At 37.0% G+C, this 21,695-nt stretch overlaps 6 protein-coding genes across 13 annotated transcripts in view; 4 read left to right on the top strand and 2 right to left on the bottom strand.

The window, feature by feature from the left end:
* The first annotated feature begins 3,163 nt into the window (after positions 1-3,163).
* On the top strand, positions 3,164-4,922 carry RpS18 (ribosomal protein S18). The gene is made up of 4 exons (XM_018029467.2): positions 3,164-3,287; positions 4,097-4,282; positions 4,357-4,458; positions 4,708-4,922. Exons 1-4 carry the CDS (start codon positions 3,285-3,287, stop codon positions 4,873-4,875), a joined length of 459 nt encoding a protein of 152 aa, XP_017884956.1. The 5' UTR covers positions 3,164-3,284; the 3' UTR covers positions 4,876-4,922.
* Positions 4,923-4,957: 35 nt separating this feature from the next.
* On the bottom strand, positions 4,958-9,966 carry EndoB (SH3 domain containing GRB2 like, endophilin-B). Of its 4 annotated transcripts, XM_018029462.2 has the most exons (9): positions 9,813-9,966; positions 9,013-9,154; positions 8,817-8,945; positions 8,578-8,740; positions 8,455-8,518; positions 8,331-8,366; positions 7,888-8,078; positions 6,369-6,501; positions 4,958-5,480 (listed from the first exon to the last, which is right to left on the bottom strand). In XM_018029462.2, the coding sequence occupies exons 1-9, from the start codon at positions 9,873-9,875 to the stop codon at positions 5,352-5,354; spliced, it is 1,050 nt and encodes a 349-aa protein (XP_017884951.1). In that variant the 5' UTR covers positions 9,876-9,966; the 3' UTR covers positions 4,958-5,351. The 4 variants fall into 4 exon arrangements, with proteins under 4 accessions (XP_017884951.1, XP_017884952.1, XP_017884953.1 ...); XM_018029463.2 differs by lacking the exon at positions 8,331-8,366; XM_018029464.2 differs by lacking the exons at positions 4,958-5,480; positions 6,369-6,501 and adding an exon at positions 6,836-7,447.
* Positions 9,967-10,159: 193 nt separating this feature from the next.
* Positions 10,160-13,041, top strand: PGS1 (Phosphatidylglycerophosphate synthase 1). Of its 3 annotated transcripts, none has more exons than XM_018028984.2 (8): positions 10,160-10,290; positions 10,997-11,183; positions 11,244-11,366; positions 11,433-11,710; positions 11,781-12,052; positions 12,137-12,373; positions 12,446-12,655; positions 12,719-13,041. In XM_018028984.2, the coding sequence occupies exons 2-8, from the start codon at positions 11,079-11,081 to the stop codon at positions 12,919-12,921; spliced, it is 1,428 nt and encodes a 475-aa protein (XP_017884473.1). In that variant the 5' UTR covers positions 10,160-10,290; positions 10,997-11,078; the 3' UTR covers positions 12,922-13,041. The 3 variants fall into 3 exon arrangements, with proteins under 3 accessions (XP_017884473.1, XP_017884472.1, XP_017884471.1); XM_018028983.2 differs by lacking the exon at positions 10,160-10,290 and adding an exon at positions 10,297-10,585; XM_018028982.2 differs by lacking the exon at positions 10,160-10,290 and adding an exon at positions 10,593-10,740.
* A 120-nt stretch (positions 13,042-13,161) lies between these two features.
* On the bottom strand, positions 13,162-16,164 carry eIF3b (eukaryotic translation initiation factor 3 subunit B). The gene is made up of 6 exons (XM_018028965.2): positions 15,996-16,164; positions 15,571-15,766; positions 15,179-15,491; positions 13,847-15,100; positions 13,673-13,781; positions 13,162-13,595 (listed from the first exon to the last, which is right to left on the bottom strand). Exons 1-6 carry the CDS (start codon positions 16,129-16,131, stop codon positions 13,495-13,497), a joined length of 2,109 nt encoding a protein of 702 aa, XP_017884454.1. The 5' UTR covers positions 16,132-16,164; the 3' UTR covers positions 13,162-13,494.
* Positions 16,165-16,523: 359 nt separating this feature from the next.
* GatA (glutamyl-tRNA(Gln) amidotransferase subunit A, mitochondrial) lies at positions 16,524-18,501 on the top strand. The gene is made up of 2 exons (XM_018028907.2): positions 16,524-17,377; positions 17,455-18,501. The coding sequence occupies exons 1-2, from the start codon at positions 16,840-16,842 to the stop codon at positions 18,483-18,485; spliced, it is 1,569 nt and encodes a 522-aa protein (XP_017884396.1). The 5' UTR covers positions 16,524-16,839; the 3' UTR covers positions 18,486-18,501.
* Positions 18,502-20,020: 1,519 nt separating this feature from the next.
* Liprin-gamma (liprin protein kazrin) overlaps positions 20,021-21,695 on the top strand; it is a 75,949-nt gene continuing 74,274 nt past the window's right edge. For all 3 annotated transcript variants that reach the window (XM_026815867.1, XM_018029248.2, XM_026815866.1), the window contains exon 1: positions 20,021-20,411. The gene's annotated coding sequence lies outside the window, so the exon portion shown is untranslated. The remainder of the gene's footprint in view (positions 20,412-21,695) is intronic.

The raw sequence follows: 21,695 nt of genomic DNA, 5'->3' as shown, positions 1-21,695 counted from the left end.
TTGCTATGTTACTTATTTATAAATTAATATTATTATTTTTCTATTGTGTTCCTTTATAAAATAATAAATTTATGTAAAAATTCTTCTACTAATATTATGTTTATTTGAAATGGTATTTAAATATGTAGTTGTTCATTAAAACTTAAAGATTTGGATGAATATATATGCTTAAACAAATAAAAGTACCAACAATGAAATATAAATAATTATAGCGGCCTCTTTCATTACTGCCTAAGTTAAATGTGGCTTCTAGTGTTAGAAAGGATCCCCATTTCTGTAATATACTTTCGTTGTCCGATAATTATTCCGACAAGTAGACTGCAGATTTGGAAAATTATAAATACGTAACGTATAAGATTGCTTAGGATATCGAGAGCAAACAGACCTTTGAAAGTCAGCATAAATGGTATTGCACTATATGTATAGTTATAAGTGTTTAATACTGACAATGAGAATGCAATAAGTGAACTAAATTTCGGAGTCTGACTGTGTAAGTAGCTGATCGTGAGGTTCGGGATGCGTGTCTAACACTCCGGTACCTCGTAGACAATGCCAAGGGAGGGTCCTGCCAACATTGAGACGTTCCTACCATAATTTACGAACCCCTGTTTGCCGACAAAGATTGCGGGTGGCACTTCCAAAGCCGAAGAGGCTGCTGGAAATGGCTCCGTGCTGGGAAATCGGTGTTCGTCACGGTCACCGTTTGAACGCGATCGGACTGTGCATTATTGCCGATCATACTTCCTGCCGTTATGAGGAGTAGAAAGTTGCTGGACTCGCCGATTCTTTATCATGCCGATTCCCAGCTGAGCTGTCTGAATTTAGTGCTCTCACTCATTTGAAAACGTTCTCGTTTGAAAAATGAATATTCAAGTTCAAATCGTGTCGACGATATCTTCTTCATCTGTATGAATAAAATAAAATGATCGAGGATATTGGAAGTCAATCAATAAGTCAGAATTAAAAATGTGGACGCTTATGAGAAACGGGTAATATTTGAAAGTGAGTAAAAAATGACGAGCTTGAGAAAAAAGAAGGATGCTGCTTCTGGAGAGAAGTTGCGATAAATAATAATGGGTGATGTATCTGGCATGATTTATGTGCAACGGTTGCCCGAAGGAAGAGTAACGCTGCTAGGTAATAGGGCGTTCAGTAGCCGAATAGAAAGTTGACTTCCGGAAAAAGGAAACGACCTTCACGACAAAGATGCTGCACACTAAGATGATGTACACGGTGAGGACCCTGTTCATGGGAGGACCGACTTCTCCCATTCATCGTCATAAAACCGCATTAGGTTGCGTTCCAGTTCTTCGAATTTCACTTTTTTCCAACCACGAAAGAAGCGATTCCAGTTTCTTAGTCGTAAAACTGGCGGTCTTTATAATTGTATGCTCATAAAAGCATAACGTTTACGTGACAAGCGTGATAACTGATTTTCGACTGAAAAATTTCAATCTCGTTTCATACGAGTCGACCTAATTCATCAGACGAGTGACACCCTATTCCCATAAGTAACAATAGAAGTCGATAGATTTCGGGAACCAATAAAAAGGGGAATCTGGAATTCTCTCGGACGAGATAGTTTCGTGTGGCTGCGGTAGTCCAGGTGGCTTGGAAGAGCAATTAAACGTATAAACGGTGGAAATTAGCCGCAAGAATTGGCAGAGGCATGCCTTGAATGGATTCGCGGGCATCAGGGCCATTTAACACGATGACACCCCATTTACCACCCCCGCAAAGAGACCACTGGATACCGACAAAGCCCTAAAGCCCATATGTCAGCACGTGCCCCGGTGGCCATAGGTGCTCTGTATCGTTAAATGTTCATGCTATTCGAACGGCCAGTTCCCTGTTTATTCCTCCCAAGCGTCACAGCGTCACGCATCACGAAAATTAACACTTTCGAATCATCAGTTAGATTTTGCATCTATACAACTACAAATAAGCATTTTCTATTTACTATTCATTTGGTAATTATTAACTCAAGATCGACTGTTTCCAGTACGCAGTAGCCTTATAAGCATTCGCAAATTGAATACACGGTAAAATAGAAAGTAATATGAGACCTCATTCATATCTTGAAGACGTGGTCATGTATTTCCATATATGAACGTTTGCATATTTATATGATACGCGTTTATATTTCGCGTTCCAGCGGATTGGCCGAAATAAGCGTATTCACGAATTCTTTCTTATTTCGTCCTAATTCGAGGAAACGACCATCGTAAAACGAATCAGAGGGGTATCATACCTTGGAATTCCTTCTCCCGATTACCCTCTGGACGCTCGTTCTTGCTCCACCCTCCCAAATCGTGGATGAAAGGAGGAAGACGTCGGGAAATGGTACTCTTTCTGGATATCCGATTACTTTTCAGTTCTTCGCTTTTTATTGAGTTATCGAAACTACACCCGCGAGACGGGATTTTATTATGCCATGTAGCTGTGCTCCAAAATTTTTCCAAGATATTCTATCGAACAATGAATATTTTATTGAAATCTGATCTTATGTAACAAAAAGAGAAAGTGAAAACTGCAAACAATCGTAGTTTCATTTCTCGAGCATTATTTTACATCGCATATATTTCTTATTATCTGTATTCGACTATTCGAGCAACTGTGAGCAATGTTGTATCTTCCTAAAGTCTCTATCGAATCTCTAGCTTTAATTTAAGTCGCGTTGTCATTAAAATACGTGCAGTAAAGCTTAAAATATGAGACTTTGTTTACGTGTCGATCAAAGTACAGATTTTAAACGGATTCAAAGACTTTTATTAGATGCATAGCGAGGTAACAAGCTTCTGACTATGATTTTAATTCGAATTTTAGTTGGAACTCATTTGCATTGTTACACGAATTAATTGTATTCTACCTTATATCATCACTGCGTTCGTCAGGATTTGAGATTTGAAGCACTTGTGGTCAGTGTTGTAAGATTTAAGTATTAAAAAAACTCTTTATTTATTGCAATGTTCTGGCATTATCAATATCCACCACAGTTGTAACTGTTGTAAGATTTAACGAATTTCAACACATAGCGCCGTCCGTGAGTAATAATTAAACTCAGTGAGAGCGACATAATTTTGAATTTCCAGGGACTGGGAGTCTCGTCAGTTGACGTTAGTGCGCCTGCGCGGTAACGTGACTCTCCCGCTCCTTGGCTCAAGCGTCGGCCATTTTCTTTTTCCTTTCGTCAACGTGTTGGAACGTGCTGTTCGCAGCGGCAGGTACTTTCTGCGTAAATCGGTACATTATATCGTTTCAATCTTGACAGAGGATTCGGTAAGATGGTGAGTTTTTGTATATTTCAATTTTAAATCCTTCATTACTATTGGAATCCTACATGAATAACACAAACTTTTGGCGAAAGCTAATAGAATGATCGTCTCTGCGTCCGATTATAACAATATTTCCTAGATCCTTGAGGAATATTATCGTATAATATTCTGCATCTGCACCATGCATTTTATATGTACATTATATTCAACAATTATAATAATCCCTTGATCCTGATTCCTTAATCATAACCTTGACTTTTTACTGCTGTGTGATACAGCAGATGGATTATATCGTTCTATATAAAGTTTCTGAAGAAGAAAAAAATGATAGAAGTGGTTAACTCGCGTGTTAAGGAAATAGTGTAGTTTCCAGTGCCATTTTTTAAACGACTTTCATTAAATATTCTTGTGTTGGGCTTTGGTACATACATTTATAAGTAAGTATTTGAAATTCATAATGAATGTTTTTGAAGTATTAGTAATCGTTTATTTCATTTGAAAGGAGTGTTACATTTGATCATAAGAATCAATAGTCTATATAATATTATAATGTTTATAACATCTATAGTTGTCAGTGGTTTATGAGACATAATGTATCAGTTTCTCTCCTTTTCTGCTGCATCCTTTCTTACAGTTGACACATCTCTGGCATCCACTTCGTTGTTTCCTCGTCTCCTCTCGAAATTTCTCATATATATTTCTTCCTTTGCCAGTACTCCTATCAAATCATAGCCTATGTGCGTTCTTGAAGTAAACCTCCGTGATTTGACTATTTTCAATTTGTATCAAGTTTAAGATTAGGCTTCGATGTCTTGTTTCAGTCGCTCGTAATTCCAGAGAAGTTTCAACACATTCTTCGTGTCATGAACACGAATATTGACGGTAATAGGAAAGTCATGTTTGCCATGACTGCGATTAAAGGTGTCGGGCGTCGTTACGCCAACATCGTTTTGAAAAAGGCCGATATCGACCTCGACAAGCGTGCTGGAGAATGTTCAGAGGAAGAAGTAAGTCTCCGTTCTCATGTTCTGATATTTCCCATTACATGAACTTCGATTGTCTGATTTTCGTTTGTAACAAGGTTGAGAAAATCGTTACGATTATGGGTAATCCCAGGCAGTACAAGATTCCAGATTGGTTCTTGAACAGGCAAAAAGATATTGTAGATGGCAAATACTCACAGGTCGGTAAAAATGATTGTACTCTAACGTCAGATTTGACACAGCACAACTTCACGACTGTTCATATCCATTTAGTATGATTCAGATGGTAGCTTGTGCTAAAGAAACTGCATGATAGATCACTATTTAGCATTGTCGCGTTAAATAGTTCTTAGAGATAAGTCAATTAACATGCAACATATTGATTGTAATACATAATACTTGAATCATTTAATTATGGAAATTATAAAGGTGATGTTTCGGTTCTGTAGTTGACGAGTTCGTATCTCGACTCGAAACTTCGTGAGGATTTGGAACGTATGAAGAAGATCCGTGCTCACAGGGGCTTGCGACACTACTGGGGTCTCCGTGTACGTGGTCAACACACAAAGACCACTGGTCGCCGTGGACGCACAGTGGGTGTATCGAAAAAGAAGTAATTTTGTATTTTCTTGATTATGAATAAATTAAAAAAAAGACCTACCTATTCGAAGAGATTGATCTGATTACCAGAATGGCCTCTTAATCGGTATATCTGCTTTATTCATAACAGACAATATCAGCATATAACGTAGAGTTCACATTTCGAGAATACAACGCTTCTTTCAACAATAATTCATTCATATATACAGGTAGTTCATTTTTATAATTTCGAGCTTGCATTTTGAGTATTGACTATTTGGTACTTGATATGCATATATTACGGGTTTACATTTTTATTATATACAATATCACTTATATAGATTCCACAGAAAAATAGTAATTCTGTGAGTAATCGTACTTTTCGGGATAGAAGTATATCTTTTAAACTCGTTGCACAAAGTAGAAGAAATGTTTTCGCAGTGCATGAGAATCTTAATTGAAATCGAGTAGAGAATAGAATATTCAAATACAACGGAACGTGCATTGAGGGTAATTAATAATTGAACTTTCGTGGTGTAGAATCAATTAGCTCTAAATACACTGCCGGCACTTTTCCGCGTCTTGTTCCACTTATGCCTGTTACGTAGTCGTCATCACCCGGTATCTCAATTACGTTGATTACCTAGAAGATAGTTTAGCAATTTCAAATATTCGAACACGTTAACACTGTGTCGACCGTTCAAAATAGAATTTGTAAAGACATAAAAACAAGCTAAAGGTAAAAGCCCATGGAAGCTGAAAGTATGTTCGAGGTGATGAAACAAATAAAATACATTTAACAGAATAAATGACAATTTATTTAATACATGCAGAATTCGAATAAATGTACATGTGTGTTTTGCCTCTAAGCATACACATAACAATAATCTTCGATATCTAAACAAATATACAGATAAAACCGGAAAGAACGCAGACGTCAAGAGTCGAGAATAAATTTAACAAAAATAAGAAAACTCTATAATATGCACGTATAAAACTTACAACTAAAAAGAGTAAAGGTATCATGCATCATAGGTATATCTATAAAGTGTAACAGAAAAGACTTATGCTATTCGAGTATCATTCGTGTGCAATCCCAATGTATATATCTCAGCAACTTGCATTATTTTTACGATGGACGTAATTATAAAAACGTATTTACACTAATATTTTGCAATATACCATCCTTATCGTACATACTATCAAAATAAAATGCTTTAAGACTCAAATTCGAATAACGCTAATGTTCTCTACATTTTTTCTAGTTGCCTATAATAAGTAAAAAAGATGCATTCATATGTATACTTGTAAAGAATGTACCAATTTATCACTACTCATTATCGATAGAATCATAGCCTAGCTAAAAGGAATGAAGGCTGTAGAATCAAATGAAACTATAAAATTTTCCAAATTGCCAATATTCGAACAACATGACAAAATTCATTTTTAACGTAACATCTCATGCCATTTGCATCGCTACGCTGCGAGCATGCCTCGTTTCGTCTAGAGTCTAGATCTCAAATTTTGTTACCTCATCTTTCACGACGCTCAATTCCTCGGAATTACTCGCAGTAAAATCGCATAATACCCTTGCTAGTTGTTCATCGCCGTCTGTTACGTTGGATGTTGGTGCGGTTGTCGGGTGATAAGGACCCCCAGATAAGCTGGGTAGGATAAATTACAATCTGGATAAGTTCGGTACATGCTTCTCAAAACGAGTTAATTATTTTTAACATATTTTCCTTGATACGTAACATTTTTGTTATAGTATCATTTTTGCATATAAAATAATTTAGAGTCAAATATCGACAAGTATATCTTATTCCGAGGATACTATTATTCGAATAAATTTGATACAATATACATGATTGGTATAAATAAGTATTAGTTGAAATTAATGAAAAATTATACATATGAAGGCATAAGCGGTTTGGCAATACATGGGAAAGAAGATCATTTCGAGAGATACACGTGTCACACAGTTATTTGAAAGAACGCTTCACAGCCTACCTCTTTAGGTACTTTATTAGTGCTAACAAATCGAACAGCATGCAATAAAAAGAAATATCAGTAAATAATGCAGCACATATTTTGGACATTGATTCATTTATAATACAGGAACGTATATAATAAAGCTTAAGAATGAATTTCGTAATTACTCGCGGATTGAATTCTAAATTGTACAAAGTTTAACAGTAATTAAATGTCTCATAAAGTTAATTTATTGACTGATCTGTTCACAATTACAAGTTTGTAGTAGCAATGTAATAGACTAAGAATTGTTCAACATATTTCTAAAATCGTTGCATTAGTTTAACATGTGTATATTATGCTTATATGTATAGTTAGAGAAGAAATATCTGTTCCCTAAGCTTCTCGTTATTAGTTTAGGTTGCGAGTGTACGAAGTAATTATTGCCCTCTTTTTCTTAATACGATCAACAAGTTTTAAATCTAAATTTTCGAGATATCGGTATCAAAGGTAGCAGAAACATAGGTAGAACCAGCTAGTGGTGGGCTTATAGGGGAGATTTGGGATTGTGAAGATGAGGGTGTTAACTCGATCACGTCTTCGCTGTTGACACGCAGCAAAGGACTCGGTTGACGCGCCCTGCAATCCCAATCATGCAAGCAAAGATAGAGAAAGTGGAGAGAGAGAATGTTGAGAAACTAAATAATAATAATAAGCACAGGGCTAGAGTGGAAACGGTCGCTATTAAAAGAAATCAACACTAACTATATACCACGTTTATAAACGTAAGCAGAGTTCCGAATAGTGAAACTCGGAATTGTCTACAGTATGATGATCATCGCGAATGAGTAATGGTTCTATAAGCTCGGTCTAAATACTTTTAAGACGTTACACGTGGCGTAGCATTCATTAATTTGCTAAACATTACTCACTCCGATCACCAGAGAAGCATTCATTAATTTGCTAAACATTACTCACTCGGATCACCAGAGAGTAGGATAGCTGTACAAGGGTAGTGCAGGATGATTAAACGAGATTTAAGAAAAGAATAAAGTTGGACCAAGGAAGATCACGCTTACCCAGCAAGTTCACGTTGCAAGTCCTGCATCGTCGCATGACACTGAGCGTAATAACGAGCCTGTGCTTCGACGAATTCGTGCAGGCACCGCAAGTGTCCAGCATGAGAACTTTGAACTCCTTCTAGTAGTAATTTCACGATCTCCGCTTGGCGATCGAACTCCGATTGTGCTATTCTCAACTCCCTCTCTGCCTAAGTAGAGTAATGAACAGATTTACTTTTTAATATAGTTAGCAAAAATCATAATTCTGTCTAAAAGTTAAAAATTGTTGAAGTAACTTATAAGTCGAGGACGTTGCACTGAATAAAATAGGGTATTTTCATAAGTGCATACAAAATGAGATGATGAATGAATCGATATAAAAATCTAGTAACGATTGTTAAACAGAAAAAGTAAAAAATAAGCTACTTTTGTACCACTTAAGGTATCAACTACGTTAATACCTGATCGAGTAACACTTCAGGTGATACTCCAGACTCCTATATGATGCAGCAATGCATAGGGACAAAACACATAGTAAACATACAGAGTACATAATTAAATGAAATGAGAAATAACAGAACTTACACTCTGCTGCCCCAACATACTTCTCGCTTTCCTCACTTTGTTCTTGCACGAGTCCAAGTCCAATCTAAAAATAATAGTATTAAAATCGTGCATCTGAACGTGTTAAAAACATGACACACATACCTCTTATTTTCCAATATTGCCATCTCTTTCGTGACAGTTTTCATTTCACCTTCCAAAAATTTCCTCAACGGTTGTATGTAACAGATCGCTGCATCTTTAATGAAATTCCTTTCAATCTGCCCCAACTTCTGTTGGCATTGACCAACCTTGTTCAATGCACTGCCTGAATTAGAAGTTTGTAACATTTTATTACGTGAGCAAAAATATGAACATTAGTGAACAGAAATTTATGTACAAACCATAAGCCACTCCTGGACCAAAATTATTTCCAGCTTCTATCATGTCCATTCCCATGTATTCTAAATTAGTCAATCTGCTAGGCCTCTTTTTATCGATCTTCTCATAAAAATAATCTTCAACTCTGTTTCCTACAGTCGAGTACATCATGTAGCGAACATTAGAACGCAAATCTATCGCAGTAGTAATTTGTTATACCTGGATTAGGAGTAAGTACTGCTTCCATATTCCTGAGAATCTTTTCAGTCCATGTTTTAGTCGCATTTGCCCTGTCTGCAAGATGCTCTAAATGAGCATCCAATTCAGTTTTTTCTGATGTTCCCAATGTTTCCTCTGTCAACTAAGCAAAATGTTCAACATTTTAAATTACCAGCGTATTTCTATACATTGACTTTGGTTTCCTTTCAAATTAACAAAACAAGTAATTTAATTTCATTAGTATGCCTTAATGTAAGGCAGTCATTAATTTTGATTTTTGAGATCTCAAGAAATATTTTTTCAATATCAAAGCAACGTCTTTAGCCCAGTAACGATGAATCAAGCTTAAAAATTAAGAAGGACAACTCTTAGTCATTCCCAACTCATTTGATATGTTCTGAGTCATCAAATGATCAATTATTGAACTTTATTTCGCACTTCAATTCTACGATTCTTGTTTAGAATTAGGAAATCTGAGGTAGTAATACTATTAAACGCGAAAAAAATTAACGAACAGTAGTACAAACAATCTTAAAAATTCGATATATTTATATTAACCTTAGACCTTGATATGTAAGATTTTTAAACAAAAACTGTTGGATGATGCTCCCTAAGTAAAAGTTATCGCGGAATAAATTATTTCGTGAAGTTCAAGTAGAGAACCGATTGTCAGGCGGTTGTTACTTCATTGAAAAAAAAGAGTACAAAATGTCAGGAATGACAGCGTTCAATTACAAGTGTCTTAGCACGGATTCTCGTTAACGAAAATCCGTTTTATTACCATGGCAAAGATTTCTTACCTGTACGACTCTACTGAACACAGCACCAGCATCTTTCACAAATTTCTTAACATTGATATCCATTTTTACACTTCTGTTTCAACGCGAATCTTGAAGAATCACCCCCTTTCCTAGGTATACTCTTTATTTTCTATCGATCACTAACTCCAAGTGTCTCCGACAAGAGGCGCTTGGCGTGGAATTTGCATATGCAAACAGAATATGTATAATTTTTAAACTTTTGAATTTGCAATCTCTCTCGGCACGTTCTATAAATAATCTGAGTATCGATGTTCCTTACGTAGACTTTTCAGTTGCATTGCACGTTGTCCTTTGCGAATTAAATACCAGCAGTGCATCTAGAAAACGTGGGAGCGCAGTTCTAAAATTAAATTACATTGTTTATCGTTCATATGCTAAAATGAACTTTAAATTTCCCATTATTTATTTCTTTATTCATACACGTTCTTCGTTTCCGGGAAGCATCTGACCGGTAAAGGTGCGAGCATAAACCATAAATGAATGCACATTGTAATTACACATCTGCAATCATTTTCTTTTAAATTTATGCAGAAAAAAGTCGTTTGTTAATCGAAATTAGTATAAAAAGCAAGGTGTAAATTGTATGCAACACGTGTGGATCGAGTATAGAGTCCAAGAGATCACATTTCGTTCAATTCCATTCAATTCTCGATTGAAAGGAAAGAGCTGAGTTCGTAATTTGTATTCTTTAATGTTTTACAATTTATTAAAAGTCTACTCATGCGTAGCTTAATTTTAAAAACCATAAAGCGGTGAGTAGAACTTTTAAAACATCAAATCAATATGTCAATCTTATCAAAGCAGATAAAATTAGATTAACCTCTGTTGATGTGATATGAAAAACAACGTTATTCTGACGTAAAATGACACGCGGAGTCGACAAATGTTTATCAAGAGTTTACAGAACGTAAGAATCTTCAGCAGCGATGAATATATTATAAAATCCGTTAGGGACAATGCAGTTCTTCGAGACATACATGCTCATGTCAATTTCGTTGAATTTCATTCGAATGATACGATTCACGTTTTATGAATGAAACTCGTGTAATTTTAGCTAATTTATTGTTCGATTCGGATCTACGTTTGTGCTGGAAATTATATATGTAGATAGTGTCAATCGCTATAAATAGAATAAAATTAAAATTTGGAATATGTCACTTTAGGTTTTGTACGAAGAAGCTGTCTAGTCAGACAGAATTAAAGTTCTCTTGTTCCTCTGTCGTAAGAGATATTGCACCCATTACTATGGTGGCTGAAGAGAAAGATGTAGATTATGAAACAGTGCATCCTGAACATACATTGACTTGGTTGCACAAAAGTGCACCTTGCTTCGCTATAAATGGTTCGAAGGTACATAGGAGCACTGCTTGGTTTAAAAGAGATTCAGCTCTAAGAGATTTTTGTTTCTAGATCAAAATAATTCACGAGCCAAGTATATTTTATTCTACGCTCATAGAGAAATGTAAAAATGCTAAAAGGAGGATAACACTTGCATCGTTGTATTTAGGCACAGGGAAATTAGAATCAAATTTAGTGAGTATATTTCCAAATTTAAGTAAGCGGAGTTCAGTACGATGAGTGATAAGGTTTTTACTTTAGGTAACTGCTATAGATGAAGCTTTAATTGCAAGTAATGGTAGTGTCGAAGTGAAGATTCTATTAGATTTTATGAGGGGGTCTAGAGGTAAATTAAATTCTCGTAAAATGTTGGAACCATTGCTTAATGGGAGATACGGTCACTGTTGTCAAATCTTCTTGTATCACACTCCGAAACTTCGTGGACTCTTGAAAATGATCATACCAGACCGTTTTAATGAACTGGTGGGACTTCAGCACATGAAATTGTACATGATAGATAATGATATAATCATTAGTGGGTAAATATTAATGTTTAATCTCGCATGCGATCATTTGAACAAGAATTTAAGAAGCAAATTCATCTTTCAGAGCTAATCTGAGCAACGATTATTTCACAAACCGACAAGATCGTTATTTCTTGATCGAAGACTGTAAAGAACTTTGCGATTTTTATAATGATTTAGTTCAAAGAGTAGGAGAATTCAGCTTCGTACTTCAGTCGGATGGTAGTACAGTATTAAATTCGGCTATAAACATTCATCCTCTTAAAGAGTCTACGAAATTCATTGAAAAAGCTGGAAGCAGTGTAAAAGCCTTGTTCCAAAAGGAAATGGAAGAACGCTCTGATCTCGATAAAATAGGTACTTATAAGATAGAAGATGACTAGTATACAGCTAATAGACAATGAGCAGAGCAATGGAATCAAATTATGATTGTATTTACAGGAAAAGATTCAGACACAGATACATGGGTCTTCCCTTTGATACAAATGGGGCAACTAAATATTTGTCATGATAGTCAAGTAACTTTAAAACTATTACAAACTGTTCCGTCAGGTACAATGCTTAAACTAGCAACTGGCTATTTTAACTTAACTTCAGAATATAGTGAAGCATTACTTAGACACTGTCAAGGGACGTGTCACCTCTTGACAGCACATCCAACTGCCAATGGGTTCTTTTGTAAGTTCTTTATAAACTCTTTTTTTCGGACATTTACTGTTAACACAACGTATCAAATAAAAATGTGTTTAGCTGCCAAAGGCATCGCCGGCGGTATTCCGGCGGCGTACACTAAAATAGAGGAATCGTTTGTAAAAAACTGCAACAGTTTAGGGCAACAAAAAAGAATAACTTTATGGGAATTTATTAAGCCTGGATGGACTTATCACGCCAAGGGCCTCTGGTACACTTTGCCAGATCAAGAAAAACCTTGTCTTACTCTTATTGGGTCGCCTAATTTCGGTAAAAGAAATGAGAACTACGTAAAATGTCAAATTAGCAAATAATATAGAAGACTAATTTTAGGCTACAGATCGGTGAACAAAGATTTAGAAACTCAGATTGCTATTGTGACGAAAAATAGATATTTACAAAACGAACTGCAGAAGGAACACGAACGGCTGTTCTCATGCGCGAAACGCGTAACGAAACAGACATTCGTTGAGAAAGATCGAATCCCGCCGAATTGGGTATGTGCTATCGTTGTTCTCTTTCGATATTATTTTTAGTGTTGTATCTCATTTTTAAGTCCGTCGCACATGATCTAAGCTATAATTTATGTCAACTCGTGCTAATTACTTCCTATTGGAAAAAATATTAAATAAAAAACGTATTCGTTTATAAATTTACAATTTCTTTTATTGTTTGGAATATACTTTAAATCCATTAAAAAATATAAATAAAAAAATGTAGATATCCTCCACGATTAATAAATAGGTAAAATTTATTAGATTGAGGGATTGATAAATAAAGAAGTACATGGTGGTATGTATTTATACTGACAATAATTATTTGTTGATTGACATACTATCCTGTATGGAACGTGATAAAACATTATGGTTCTATGCTTCCGACGTTTGATACGCAACGTCGGAAAAGTGGAAACAATTCCAATTAAATTGCAAAAGTAATATAAAAGAAACTGTTCGTAACCACTTAGAACAGTCATTTCAGTCCACTATTATTGAGAGTCACAATTAAATGTGACTCTGAAAGATAATTTACTTTGCTGCACACTTCTCGGTTTTGCACTAGAGATTTCCAAAAATGGCAGAGAGTAGAACTTCTCTTTCACGAAAGCTTTATTTCTCGTCAATGACGAACGTTTCTTCCTTGACGAAAAATTCTATTACTTCCTCTTCCACATTGTTTGCATCAGAATCTAATTCGTCGGTGTCAATACCTATGAAAACGAATTTATCATTATACAAAAATGTCAATGCTCAGATGTTAAGGATAAGAGATAACGAAGATACGAACCGTTACGTAATTCTAAGCGACGTTTCTTTTGATTGTTCCATTCTTGAATACGTTTCGAACGATACTCCTCAAATGCTTTCATTGCCGCACAGCGTTTCTCGATCAGTTCCTATAAAATCAGTCCATTAGCATTTGCACAATTTATATTATCGAATGCATTATAATCTAAATTACCTTTGAAGCACGGGTCAACCGCATACGATCTTTGCTTTCAAACTGTGCAGAATATTTTTTCAAATTTTTCTTGATTTCTTTAATTTGTTCTGGCGTCAACAACGTCGGTGGTCTTGGTCGCCACAGTAGTTGATTAAACTGATTAAGATTAACTCTCTTCAAAATACGTCCTTGGAACGTCCATATCCAGTATCCATTGTCAACGCTCGTTTTCCAACTGGAGACGGCGGTTACAACGTACCGTCCAGTCGGGTCCCATTCTACATCCGACGTTTGGTAGTGATCAGTCGAGTTCATAATGGTAAAATCGTTAGTATCAATGAATTCTAAGGCTCCTGCCATGGTCGTCAATCCAGCAAGAACAATGAACTGTCCGGATGGCGACCAGAACAGATGATTGCAAGCTTTCTTCTCTAATTTCTTTAGGAGAGCAGGCTGATGACCACATCGTACTTCGTAAAAACTGACGTTAACGCTTGGAATCTCTCCGTGAATAATAGCGAACTTGTTACCGATAGGTTCCCAAGCGAATGCATGGATCGGCTCTTTTATTTCTACGCTATCAACTGGAATTTGTTTCTCTCTCATATGAAAGATCTCGAAGTTGTACGACATGCCGGTGTATTTCTGTTCCGTCTTCTCTTTTCGTTTAGCAAAACGATCTACTTTTACACAGAGATAGTCTCCAGATTTTTGCCAGTAGATTTTACAGTCGGCCACGTTGAACAAGTTTTTGTTACGAATTTCATTACGGTTCGGAATTTCGAGAAGCGTAACTCTGGCTGGGACATCCTTATCTTCTGGTACCCAGTAAGCAAGAATATTATCAGTTGGAGACCAACTGAAGTCTCTGATACCGGGGATTTTTATACTCTTCTTATCCAATAATCCGAAAGAAGGTGTTTCATAAACGCTCAAAATATCATCGCCCATACGAGCGAGATACGTGTCATCATGCGACCAGCGGAAAATCGGCCAGACCGAAGAACCGTCTGCATAAAATGCACGTTTTTCTTGGTTTGTAAGAATGTCCCATATTACAAGACGTTTCTGATCTGATCCAAGATCAGTACGCGGAGTGTACGTTACTAAGTAGCGCTCTCCGGGTGAGAAATCTATGCATTCAACACCCTTTTGACTGAATCGGGCTTGTTGTACAAATTGGGGTCCACCCCATAATGCAACACCCAATTTGTGGAACGTTGACAAGTACGTTCCCAATGGGGACCATTTCACGTACGTCTCTGTCCAGCGCTGTAACATAACAATCGTTTGTAAATAAACAATAAACAAAGATTCATGCACTCCAAATGACAAAAGGAGGCGACTTACAGCACGTTCTTCGAGTAATGATGGTTCAGGGGCAGAATTCTGCCAAAGCTGAACGGTAACGGAGGGACCGTTACCACATAGTACACAAAATTGGTCGTAAGCGTCTGGTTCTAAAAGATAATAGTGAAGATCAGTCGCTGCTTTAAACGGTTGTGGTTTCGGAGGTTCCCATTCATCTGGAATTTCTTCAAACTTCTTGAAATCAGTGAACAAGTTCACTTTAAATGTGTGTTGTTTGTCAATTTTATAATTGTTCGCAGTCTGAGCAGCTGCCAAAGCATTAAGGGGATTGTTGTATTCCAGAAATATATATCTGAAAATCAATGAATAATTAAATTCGATTTAGTTTTTAATGGAAATACATGTTCCATGCAATCACAAAGTATACATACCCCTTTGTATACCCATTTTCATTTTTGGGATAGTATTGATTCACTATGGTACCAAATTTTCCCAAAACTTTGCTGATGACTGATTGAAGTTTCTCTAGTCTTTCAGGTTCCACCTGGGGAACTCCATCAATAACAATTACTGATTCTACACCATCTGTCTCTGAAGGCTTTTGTTTCAAGATATCGCCAAGAAGTTCTAAAAGTAGAAAAAACGAAAATATTAGATTTTCTAAGTTTAAGAAACGTCCCAGAAACGATTTCCATTTCACTGAATATTATAAGAGAACGTTCCACGTATGATATATAATAATCGTGCTTTCAAAGGTTAACCACATGCATGCCACATTTGCGTTCGTACGTAGCCATGCTTTTAGTCACCGCTGGACAAGTTTTGTTCGTCGGTATTTAGGAAAAATCGCACGTACCTTCGTCGGTGATATCATCGACGAATCCTTCGGGATCGCTGAAGTTCGGCTCTTCGTCATCATTAAGTATATCGTCATTATTTTTAACATTTTCCTCGTTTTGAGGTGTTTTATCCGCTACAAGTTTCTTCGCCATTTTGGAAACCTCTGACTGGCCAGTGCTCTGAAATTCTGAACTGGACGCATGGATCACTTGAAGTTGTGTGCAGATCAGTGCAGATGGTCTTCCTGCATTCGATTAGGGGATTTCGATCTCGATGCAAGTTCGAACTTCGAACACCGTCGAAAAATTGAATTATAACTGTGATATTGTGATTGTTTTTCGTATATAAAAGTGATTTATTCTTCTCTGTTTAAAATTCTCGTTGTTAAGAAACTAATGTGGTCAAGATTCTTTGTGTATGAAGATAACTATGTATCGTGACGCTCGCGGTAGAACAGGTAAATTATTTGACATAAAATAGATAAAGGAAATATTAATGGCTTTGATTCTTATGTGTATAATTAATTGGATTTATTGCTTATGCGTATAATAAATAATCGAGGGAGGGAATATACTATTTCTATGTGGCTTCGCAAATTTGAAGTCATTATATGATTATATTGTCCATCTTGTTCAATCTTGATGCCTATATTCATATGCTATGCCTATATATAATATGATTTCTGCCAGTTTTTGCATAACACAGAATTGAAGAAATTTGCATCTAATGTATCGTCGATTATTCGTATAAATCAGTACCACGTTTCGTAGATCAGCTTATGTCGTTGCATTCTTCGTCAGCATGTAAATTAAGGACGTGAAGTGTTTAGGTTACGTTCGTACATCGTATATTATTATTGAATGAAAATGAATAAACTATTAACAGCCCCAATTAAGGAAGTAAGTCAAAAAGTAAATGCAGGCGACATACGTCCCTCTGATATCACAAAAGCTGCTATCAAAGTAGTATCAATCATTAAACCTTTGAATGCTTATATTACGGTTACCGGCAATAGAGCCAAAGAGCATGCCGACAATTCTGATTCGCGACAAAATAGTCGCTGTTTATTGGGAAAACTCGATGGAATTCCCATTGCGATTAAAGATAATTATTGCACGAAGGGTCACCCGACAACTTGTGCATCGAAAATGCTTTCAAATTTTATCCCTACCTATGATGCTACTGTTTATAAACGTTTAAAAGATGCGGGTACAGTGTTGATCGGTAAAACAAATCTTGACGAATTTGCCATGGGTTCTGGAACGATAGATTCTTATTATGGTCCAACAAAAAATTTGTGGAATTCAGATCTACTGACAAAATTCTATGTGTGTGATAATAAGTGTACAGAAGACTGTGAGAGTCGATCCATGAATGAAAACTCATGGCATATAACAGGTACGTATTCCTAAATATATACCTATATATAATTATATGTAAGTTTACAGTCTTCTAATTGTTGCATTCTATTTTAGGAGGAAGCAGTGGAGGTTCTGCCGTGGCTGTTGCAACTGGCAGTTGCTACGCTGCCATAGGTTCAGATACTGGAGGCTCGACCAGGAATCCAGCATCCTACTGTGGACTGATTGGATTGAAGCCCACTTATGGTTTAGTGTCACGCTATGGACTTATTCCCCTTGTAAATTCCATGGACGTGCCTGGTATCCTAACAAGAAATGTCGACGATGCCGTATTAGTTTTAAATAGTATAGCTGGTCCAGACGAAGCGGATTCTACTTGTAGACAAAAAGACTATGTACCATTCGATGTACCAAATGCAATAGATATTAGTAATCTTAGAGTTGGAATACCAACAGAATATAAAGAGAGAAACTTAAACCAAGAAGTACAAGAATGTTGGGACGAAGTTTCCCAATATTTGAAGGAAGCTGGGGCAACAGTTTGCCCAGTGTCAATGCCATATACTAGTTTATCTATAATGTGTTACGCGGTTTTAAATCGTTGCGATGTAGCCAGTAATCTTGCCTGTTACGATGGCATAGAATACGGGTACAGAGCTGATGAATGGAGCTCTGTACACGAATCATATAAAAAGACTAGGTCAGAAGCGTTCGGGAAAGTGGTGAAAGACCGTATATTAGTTGGAAATTACTTCTTACTAGAAGAAAATTACGACGAATACTACGTCAAGGCAATGAAAATAAGAAGATTGATCTCGGAAGATTTCGACGCCGCATGGGATAACAATGTAGATGTACTTCTCACACCTACCACATTGACAGAAGCTCCCAAGTACAATGATTTTATTTTAATGGATAATCAGACACAGTGTTCGATTCAAGATTACTGTACTCAGCCTGCTAACATGGCTGGTGTACCGGCCGTTAACGTACCGATCAAGCTCTCCAGAAATGGCTTACCTCTATCTCTGCAACTCATGGGACCTTCCTTTACAGAGGAGAGGCTTCTGACAGTAGCGAAGTGGATTGAACAGAGAGTGCAATTTCCAAAACTCGAATTGAAAGATATGCCGTTTACAGAATAAAATATTTTCATGCTTATATTCTTTTCTATTCCTATCTCTCCCTGAATATGCCTCTCTCTATATATTTATTTAATCGATAATTAATAATTACAAACTCGAGCCTTATTGATTGAAAAGCAGAATCAATACTTGAATTATCAAGGTTCATAGTAGATCGCGTCAGAGACGATATTTATAATTGTTCGACACTTTTAATAGTATTTGAATCAAATAAATCATGGTCAGTGCAATAGTAAATATAGACCTGTATGTTCTGTAGGTATCGAACGAACGTGTAAAGAGATAAAAAATTTTTCTCGAAAAATTGTCGTACCCGCGCGAGATACAAAATTATTCTAGGAGGCATCGACCGTATTTTAAATTTCATTCGTTGGGTAATCAGGTCGCGTTGGCTTGCCACGGTGGAGTGCCCTTCTGTTATTGCATTGCAATACGGCGTGCTTTACAAATGAATGCCAGGTCGATATAGCTACGTACACGGCTGTAAATTACTTGACACCGGTCTTGAATATGAAAAGGGTAAAAATTTCAATCTAGAGACGACGAGACCAAAATATTTTCATCGTAAATACAATCATTTAAATTGAGGATCGCGACCAGTCATTTACAACGAGAGGGATCGTAGCTTATATTTTATAACATTTCCTATTAAATTCGTAAGGGACAGAGGTAATGAACGGTACATGTCCAGCAAACGATGACATTTTGAAGCTTATTGTTCTCGAGAGACCCGAGAGTTCTGACAAACGTTATGTACTACATAATATGTGCTTCACATTGTACAAGATCTATTGACGCTCCTTCAATGACCAAATCCTTGTGACACAGCAGTCGATTCCCATTATCATTCGCGTAGAAATTGATGATGTAATCATCATCGGATGGTATCGAAATTATTAAATAAATTTCACGAACCATTAAAGGATATATTCGAGTTGGTATGAGACGCGTCGTCGAGACTTATACGTAAAGGGATATTGAAATAATTGATTTCAACAAGTACATCGTTTTATTAGCTTTTCCATACAATATGAATTCGCAATAATGCACGTAATAACACAAATACATATGTAACAACAGCCTTTATGAATAATTAATAACTGTCGCGAAACCCTGGTACATTATAATTTATACATTCGCATGACTTAATTATTTACAGGGTCGGAGGACAACGAAATCAAGTTCGCATTACTCGACATTACTACCCGCAAGTTAAATCGATCGTATCCGCGAATGATATTTCACGCGTGATGCAGCAACCCCTGGCCAGCCCACGGAGTCGCATAAATCACGGAGGACGACGATGAGGCTGCATCAGAGAAATGATATATTTCTGTTGCGTAACATCGGCGGGCGTTCGGTGCGCTTTCACATTAACGCAGCAGAGGAAAAGAGGAAAAGGAAAAAAGAAAGGTAGGAATGAGCGCATAGGTACATATTTAAAAGCGTAAGGGTGGCCCGTGGAAAAACAGGGTTGGGCACCGGGGTGGGAAGGGCGCATGCGTTGACCCGGACGAGGGCTGTCGTGGTCGCTCTCTGCCTTCGCTCTTCAGTCGTCGTGACGACCTCGAACCGTTAGTGTCGCGTGGTACATAACAGTCAAGAACGTGGTTTCATCTTCTCCCGATGTTCGTCCGCTCCCCCTCCTTCCCTTATTTTTGTTTTCCCTCGCGGCGTCATCGTACGTAGCTCTGTGACGCGCGGAACAATGTCGGAGTGGCGCAGTTCGGAATCGCGTCCGTACCCGCGTTCAGGGATCTGCAGTGTCGCGAATTGAAATCGCGATTCTCGTTGTGTCGTTTTGGTGTCCGGTATTCCGAAATTCGTGAGGATCTGTGTACGCGCGTTTCTCGCTGCGCGGACGATCGGGAGTTTAAACAGGTGTGTGCGAGGGTGGCGAACGATCGTACGTGGAACATCTTCAAGGTAAATATACGTACGCGTCTGACAGATTACATTGCTTCGACGGGTGATCAAGCGATTGTTAATGTTCACGAGAAATCGTGGAACACCTCTTTTATCTCTTGTATAAACGCGTAAACATCAATCCGGCTAGTTTTGCCACTAAATAGGCAAATCTGATACGAGCAAATAGAATCGTTAATGGTAATGAACGAGATGAATAATGCGAGCGCTATTAGTGTCCGCATAAAAGGTACGATTAGTAAGATTAAGTGAAATACCTATTTCCTAATTGCACGCTGTTGGACGCGAACGACGTTCGTTAATTTTTATACTGTACTTTACTTTTTAATTAACGATCTACTTATTCAGTCGTTCTATTTGCTTGTTTCATTCAAGCGATTCTCTTAATTTCGCGGATAACGAATTGGAGACATTAATGGTTAATCACCAAATATAGTTAAAAATTCATAGAACCGTGATGGATTAACAGTAGAATTTCTATAATACGATAACACAACGTCGACGGAATTATTTTTAATAATAGCTTATTATTCGCTTTATAACAGTTGGCATGCTTAACAATATCAGAACAATACAAATGCAACACTCGAAATGTATTTTCAATTCTTCGATCGTTCCTGTTTCATTCATATAATATAAGTCGTCGTTCAGTAGACGTATGGGTCGTTTTGAAATTTATTATTTCATATTCGCCGAGAACTGAATGTAAAAATAAGTTTTATTTAAAGACAGCATTGGGAGAGATGTCAGAGCACGATATGCAAAATTTGCAGTGTCAGACTCTTGGTTTCATTCATATATTCGCGACTAGTCGTTGATAAACAGAGTTCGTCGATATTAGGGTGCTCGGAAAATTTTGCTTCCTCACACACCCTCTTTTCATTCTTCGGTTTCTCTCTGTACGACATGAACCGTGTACTCATTCGTTCTATTTTGAGGCTATTGATCGGCTTTCATGCCATATGAGAATATAAGGTTTCGAGGGAAAGTTACATCGTCGCTTTACGCTCGACCTTAATATCTTTAACCATGATCAGTATAAACTTTCCCAAGAATCCGTGTCCTCATCCCGTGCATCGTTCGCGATTTTCTAACTCGAATCGACGTCACAAATCGACGTTAGTTTAAAATTCATCACTTTCATTTCTATGAATGATTTATTCAACATCATTTCACCTTACCTTAATTGTATTCCTACGCGTACGCTTTTCTTTCGAACGAAGATAGAATTAAATCTAATCTCGCTTTACGTGCCGTGACAAAAACGTGCATTACGACCTGGGA

This window comes from Ceratina calcarata, unplaced genomic scaffold (genome assembly GCF_001652005.2).
Source record: "Ceratina calcarata isolate Rehan_Ccalc_2016 unplaced genomic scaffold, ASM165200v1 scaffold48.2, whole genome shotgun sequence".
NCBI classification, from domain to species: domain Eukaryota; kingdom Metazoa; phylum Arthropoda; class Insecta; order Hymenoptera; family Apidae; genus Ceratina; species Ceratina calcarata.
Note: the sequence above shows the minus strand (reverse complement) of the source record. Positions and strands in the feature narration are given on the sequence as shown.

Coding starts and splice junctions, on each gene's coding strand:
- RpS18 (XM_018029467.2), top strand. Junction 4,283..4,356: donor GAGAATGTTCAGAGGAAGAA/GTAAGTCTCCGT, acceptor GTTTGTAACAAG/GTTGAGAAAATCGTTACGAT. Junction 4,459..4,707: donor TAGATGGCAAATACTCACAG/GTCGGTAAAAAT, acceptor TCGGTTCTGTAG/TTGACGAGTTCGTATCTCGA.
- EndoB (XM_018029462.2), bottom strand. CDS start 9,875: ATGGATATCAATGTTAAGAAATTTGTGAAAGATGCTGGTGCTGTGTTC. Junction 8,741..8,816: donor TGGTCCAGGAGTGGCTTATG/GTTTGTACATAA, acceptor CTTCTAATTCAG/GCAGTGCATTGAACAAGGTT. Junction 8,367..8,454: donor GTATGTTGGGGCAGCAGAGT/GTAAGTTCTGTT, acceptor TGCATCATATAG/GAGTCTGGAGTATCACCTGA.
- PGS1 (XM_018028982.2), top strand. CDS start 10,697: ATGACACGCGGAGTCGACAAATGTTTATCAAGAGTTTACAGAAC. Junction 11,184..11,243: donor TCGCTATAAATGGTTCGAAG/GTACATAGGAGC, acceptor TTTTGTTTCTAG/ATCAAAATAATTCACGAGCC. Junction 12,656..12,718: donor TATTGGGTCGCCTAATTTCG/GTAAAAGAAATG, acceptor GACTAATTTTAG/GCTACAGATCGGTGAACAAA.
- eIF3b (XM_018028965.2), bottom strand. CDS start 16,131: ATGGCGAAGAAACTTGTAGCGGATAAAACACCTCAAAACGAGGAAAAT. Junction 15,767..15,995: donor CGATGATATCACCGACGAAG/GTACGTGCGATT, acceptor TTCTACTTTTAG/AACTTCTTGGCGATATCTTG. Junction 15,101..15,178: donor CATTACTCGAAGAACGTGCT/GTAAGTCGCCTC, acceptor GTTATGTTACAG/CGCTGGACAGAGACGTACGT.
- GatA (XM_018028907.2), top strand. CDS start 16,840: ATGAAAATGAATAAACTATTAACAGCCCCAATTAAGGAAGTAAGTCAA. Junction 17,378..17,454: donor AAACTCATGGCATATAACAG/GTACGTATTCCT, acceptor ATTCTATTTTAG/GAGGAAGCAGTGGAGGTTCT.